The sequence below is a fragment of the Lipotes vexillifer genome, unplaced genomic scaffold (genome assembly GCF_000442215.2).
Source record: "Lipotes vexillifer unplaced genomic scaffold, Lipotes_vexillifer_v1.1 scaffold914, whole genome shotgun sequence".
Taxonomy (NCBI): domain Eukaryota; kingdom Metazoa; phylum Chordata; class Mammalia; order Artiodactyla; family Lipotidae; genus Lipotes; species Lipotes vexillifer.
In genome coordinates, this window is record NW_006780388.1 from 3,835,893 (window position 1) to 3,840,998 (window position 5,106).

The window sequence follows — 5,106 nt, forward strand, 5'->3', positions numbered from 1 at the left end:
TTCAGCAGGGACCTCAGGACTCGGTGGGGGGGTGATGTCCTGAGTCGGGGAGTCAGGAGGCAGCGGCTCTTCCATCTCATCGGACCTGAAGTTCAGTCTCCTGGCAGCCTCCAGCCTGGACCGTTTGACTTTGGGGGCTGGGGAGACACATGGAAGGAACAGAGGTCCGTCTCCAGCCTCGAACACCACCCCTATGCTCTGGGCCCCCGGAAAACATACTAGGGAGCAGGGGTCTGTCCCCGTGGATGTCAGCGGCCAGCTGCCTCTTCCTGGCACCGCCCTTGCTGTTCCTTGGAGGTCCGCCTGGAGAGCAGTGAGTGGCAGCGTTCCCTCCAGCAATGGTCTCCTCGAACGTCAGGCGGGGCCGGCCCACGGTGGGCCAGGGGTCCCTGGAAGGTGACATGGCGGTTGTCCCTGCGGAGAGAAAACTCACAGCAGTCATGCAGAGCAGCTCGTCTGCACACAGTCACAGCCCCCGAGGTCGGCGGCGTTGCAGGGCCCTGCTCTCTCTCTCTCAGATTGTTGCTGCCTCCCGGCCTTCGCGCTTCCCCTCCGAGCAGCCCTCCTGGAATCCCCGGGTGGGCCAGACCCCTGCCGAGCTACGGGGGACGAGGCCACGGCAGTGCCCACGCCTACCTTCCAGCTCGGCCAGCACCTCGAGCTCGGCCGCGAACTGGCTGTGGAAGTCGTCCTCGACGCCGCACAGCTCCCGCTCGTAGTCCTCCATGGCCGCCCGCCGCCGGCTGCAAACCTCCCGCGCCCAGCCCGCAGCTCCTGCCCAAAGCGCCCCGGCGCCGCCAATCAACGGCCGGCGTACCCGGACGCTCGCCATTGGTCAGTGTGAGGGGCGGGGCGTAGGCGTGGCTGCGCGCGCACGCCGGGCGGAGCCGAGTCGGTACGTTGGAGCTGGAGCGGCGGGATCCGGGTGCTCTCCATTGGTCAGCACGCTCGCCCGTCCGCGCCGTGGGCGGGACGTGGGCGGGACGTGGGCGGGACTGAGCGCCCAGGCCGGGCCCGGCGAGGCGCACCTCTGTGGTCCAAGTGACTGCTCCGGGGCCGCTGGGCCACGAGGCAGGGAGACGCGAGGGCAGGAGCCAGGGCCGGGCAGCAGCATCGGGGGCCCAGACGGCGCAGCTCAGCTGCAGGTCGATCTCGGAATGGGCAGGGGCGCGGGAAGTGTTCGCAGTGGAGCCCGCCGGGCACCTCTCCGCGGGAGGCGAGGGTTCCTCGGAGGGGAGGCAGGGCAAGGGACGTCTACGTGAGAGAGGGAGAGCCCCATCCCCTGCCCTGCACCCCACCCCACTCAGGAAAAGGCCTCTACCGCGCGTCCGTGGCCCGTCCGGGAAGGGTCCGTGGGAGCAGGCTGGAGGGCAAGACTGCTTCTCCCCAGGCCCGGGTCTGGCAGGACTGCCCCACAGCCAGAGCCTAGGGCAACACTAGCTCCCCTGATGTTGGCCAGACCCCCGCTACTTGACACCCTGCTACTTGACTCAGAGGTGGGAGTGCAGGCACACAGTAGGTCTGCAAGCTTGTCTGACACAGCCTCTGTGGCTTCAGACCCAGGGCCCTAGGGAGCAGGGGTGTCCACGCCAGGTGGGCAGGACCCTGATGTGGGCTGGGCACCCCATGACCCCGCTCCATGCACTTGCCCTGCATTGCAGCCACCATGGAGCCAGGCAGTGTGGAGAACCTGTGTGTCGTGTACCGGAGCCGTGACTTCCTGGTGGTGAACAAGCACTGGGATGTGCGCATCGACAGCAAGTCCTGGTGGGAGACACTGACCCTCCAGAAGCAGCTGCGGCACCGCTTCCCAGAGCTGGCCGACCCTGACACCTGCTACGGGTTCAGGTACCCACAGCAGCCTCCGTCGGTGGGAAGCGGCCCACAGCCCAGCCACCACTGATCCTCTGCCCCATGCCAGGTTCTGCCACCAACTGGACTTCTCCACCAGCGGGGCACTCTGTGTGGCCCTGAACAAGGCAGCTGCAGGCAGTGCCTACAGGTGCTTCAAGGACCGGAGAGTCACCAAGGCTTATCTGGCTCTGGTAAGGCTCAGCTGGTCCTTGGGGCAGGAGACTCCAACTCTCAATCCACTTTGATAGCCTCTGGCTGTCAGATGGGTTTCCCAGCAGTGGTGGGTGACCCCGTGAGCAGCGTGTGACCCCCTTCCTGGCAGGTGCGGGGGCACGTCCAGGAGAGCCGAATGACCATCAGCTATGCTATTGGCAAGAACAGCACAGAAGGCCGGACCCACACCATGTGCATTGAGGGCACACAGGGTACGGAGGGCAGGGGGTGGGGGCCAGGGGCACAGTCGTCCTGTGGGGACCCTGGGTAGGCTGGGGCAACCCGGGCAGGCGACCTGGGATTGGGGTGGACTCAGCCATGGAGCTGGCCCAGCCAACTCTCTGGGCTTTCCTTGCTCCCTTCAGGCTGTGAGAACCCAAAACCAAGCCTCACTGAGCTGGTGGTCCTGGAACACGGACTGTATGCAGGTGATCCTGTCTCCAAAGTGCTGTTGCAGCCTCTCACGGGTGTGTCCAGGGCGCGTGCCCAGGTCTCCTTGCTATCTGCTGATGGTGTCCTGCCTTGGGCATCTCCTGGCACAGGGCACCGAAGTGTCCCCATCACACAGGAAAGGAACCTGCCCGGGGTCTCCCAGCATTGCTGGCCAGGCTGACTCCTCCCCCACACTCAGCCTCACAGCCTGCAGCCTCTTGCCCCGTACGAGGTTGCTCTGGCCTGGGTTCTCTAGCTGATCAAGCATCGCCCTGGTCTCACCAGGGGCAACCCCAGAAGTCGCTTCTGTTCTGAGTTCTGACGTCTTTGTGGCATGTAACAGGGAGGTCTGCTGCCCCCAGGGGTTGTGTGAGGCTTCAAGGACGGTGCTGGGCATGACGTGAATGGGTAGGGGGTGGGCATGGGGTGGCACCCCCGCCTGACTGGCCCCCTCTCATCCCCAAAGGACGGACGCACCAGCTGCGCGTGCACTGCAGCACCCTGGGCCACCCCATCGTGGGGGACCAGACCTATGGCCAGGCCTCGAGCCAGGAGGACCAGCCCTTCCGCATGATGCTCCACGCTTTCTACCTGCGCATCCCCACATGCACCGAGTGCGTGGAGGCCTGCACGCCCGACCCCTTCGTGCCCACCCTCGATGCCTGCTGGAGCCCCCACACCCTGGTGCAGCCACTGGACGAGCTCGTCCAGGTCCTGCGGGCTGCCCCAGACCCTGACCCCACAGAAGGGGGCCCCAGGCCCTGCAGCCCCTCCACGCCCCTGCCCGGGCCGGGCCGGCCCCCACCGCCCCCTGCCAAGCTCCCTGAGACAGAAGCACAGCGGGCCTCCTGCCTGAAGTGGCTGTCGGAGTGGACGCTGGAGCCGGACAACTGAGAGCATCGTGCTGGGGTGGGGATGGCAGGCCGGGACTCCAAGGGTTGGGGGCTGCAGGTCAGAGTCCTGGACCCATCCCTGCAATGGCCAGGCCTGGAGCGGGGCCGGCAGGGCCAGCAGGGGGAGCCAGGCAGCTGCGATTCCAGAGGATTAAGCTCTTGGGCTGTGGGACCCACATGGGCCTCCCTCCCAACACCCCAACCCCCACAAACTGCCCCAGAGCACCTCTCTGGTTCTAGAGCCTCAACCCCAGGAGCTTATTTGTAGACTTGGTAGGGGTCACCCTGGAAGAGGCAGAGCCAGGACCTGGGCCACCCTCAAGGTGGGCTCCTCCTGGGCCCCCAGCCAACACCCCAGAGCACCGTGCTCCATGCTGCTTTGCTTGGACCCTCTGTGGCCATCACCCCAGCCTGGCTGGGTTCTCCATCTGCAGACCTCAACCCTCCTTGCTAGGCCTGTCTGACCTTGTGCCTTTGCTTCTGCTAGACCCTGCCCCCTCCACCTGCATCCTGAGTGTCTCACATGGAGGTGGGTGTGGGCCACACTCCTCAGCCCCCACCTCACGTGCCATCCCTCCAGGCCTGCCCTGAGCGCTGCTCCATGGGGTCTTCTGGGCCCCTAATTGCGGCTGCTGTCTCCAGCACCTGCCTGGCAATTTCCAGGCAGGACCTCAGCCTGGGAGCAACGGCAGCCCGCCAGCCCCCGCCTCTTCCATCCCCACAACACGGCCACGCCTCCCCAGCCATAGCTGAGCTCTGAGAACTGGGAATAAACGCTCAATGACTGACCCTGCAAGTGACCATGAATGTGCCTGATGTGGGGATTTCAGGGGGCCTCACACCCCCACCCCATCCCTTCACTGGACAGACCTTTGCCCTAGACCCAACAGGAGCCAGGACGGACCTTATAATCCTAGCTGCTGACCTGCCCACCCCCCATTCAGTGAACACCCTGCAGCCCTGGTGTGGGGGCTGGGCTCTGAGTAGGGGACAGAGCTGGGTCAGCTGCATCCCTAGAAGACCCCAAGACCCACAGCCAAAAACAGAGCATCCACCTGGTCCCACCAGGGTTCTCCGTAGAGCTGCTGCCCTCACAGTGCAAACCTTGGGGCCCTCCAACACCTCAGAATGCCACAGGAGGGCTGGCGCCTAGGCCTCCAGCCAGTTTGAGGTCACACACCATGTCCCTGTGCCTAACTAGGCCAGGCCCCTCCTCTTGGCTGGCCAAGGCAGACAGACCCTATTGTGGGGCTCCTGGGCTTGCCCCACCTGTAACCACAGCGAGCTCTCAGCCCAGGTGGAGCCAGAGGCAGCCCCCCACCCCACCCCACCCCGCATGGGGCCTCTGCAGAGACCCAGGTCCCAGCCTCTGCTCCCCCATTTCCTCATCTGTAACAGGATCGGAGGGACCCACGGGGCAGCAGCCCAGACAGATGGATGGCTACTGTGATGTGCCCAGCACAACCCTTTCTCGTCAGACGGGGGCGGGGTGGGAGAGCATCACCTTCCTGGCACTCCCAGCACCTCACCTTGCTGAGGACTGCCCCACCTCTCCCCCCAGCACCCTCCGCTCCACCTCCTTCCCACCACCTTCACCCTCTGCCCTCCTCTGCCATCAACTCTTACCTGTTTCGCCCCCTTCTCAGCATTTCACCACTGTCTCCTCCTTAGGTCCCTGCGGAGCATCAGCCCCTCACCCCCAGCGTGGCCCGGC

At 65.3% G+C, this 5,106-nt stretch overlaps 2 protein-coding genes across 2 annotated transcripts in view; one reads left to right on the top strand and one right to left on the bottom strand.

Annotated features, from left to right (window-relative positions):
• The window catches only part of CHTF18 (chromosome transmission fidelity factor 18), an 8,383-nt gene extending 7,656 nt beyond the window's left edge, over window positions 1–727 (bottom strand). Inside the window, exons 1-3 of the mRNA XM_007453599.1 lie at window positions 637–727; window positions 220–414; window positions 13–137 (exon numbers count right to left, since the gene is read on the bottom strand). Coding sequence (XP_007453661.1) covers window positions 13–137; window positions 220–414; window positions 637–727 — 411 coding nt within the window. The remainder of the gene's footprint in view (window positions 1–12; window positions 138–219; window positions 415–636) is intronic.
• Window positions 728–995: 268 nt separating this feature from the next.
• RPUSD1 (RNA pseudouridine synthase domain containing 1) lies at window positions 996–3,498 on the top strand. Its single transcript, XM_007453600.1, has 6 exons — window positions 996–1,145; window positions 1,662–1,848; window positions 1,922–2,045; window positions 2,177–2,279; window positions 2,433–2,534; window positions 2,966–3,498. Exons 2-6 carry the CDS (start codon window positions 1,667–1,669, stop codon window positions 3,391–3,393), a joined length of 939 nt encoding a protein of 312 aa, XP_007453662.1. The 5' UTR covers window positions 996–1,145; window positions 1,662–1,666; the 3' UTR covers window positions 3,394–3,498.
• Window positions 3,499–5,106: the final 1,608 nt, after the last annotated feature.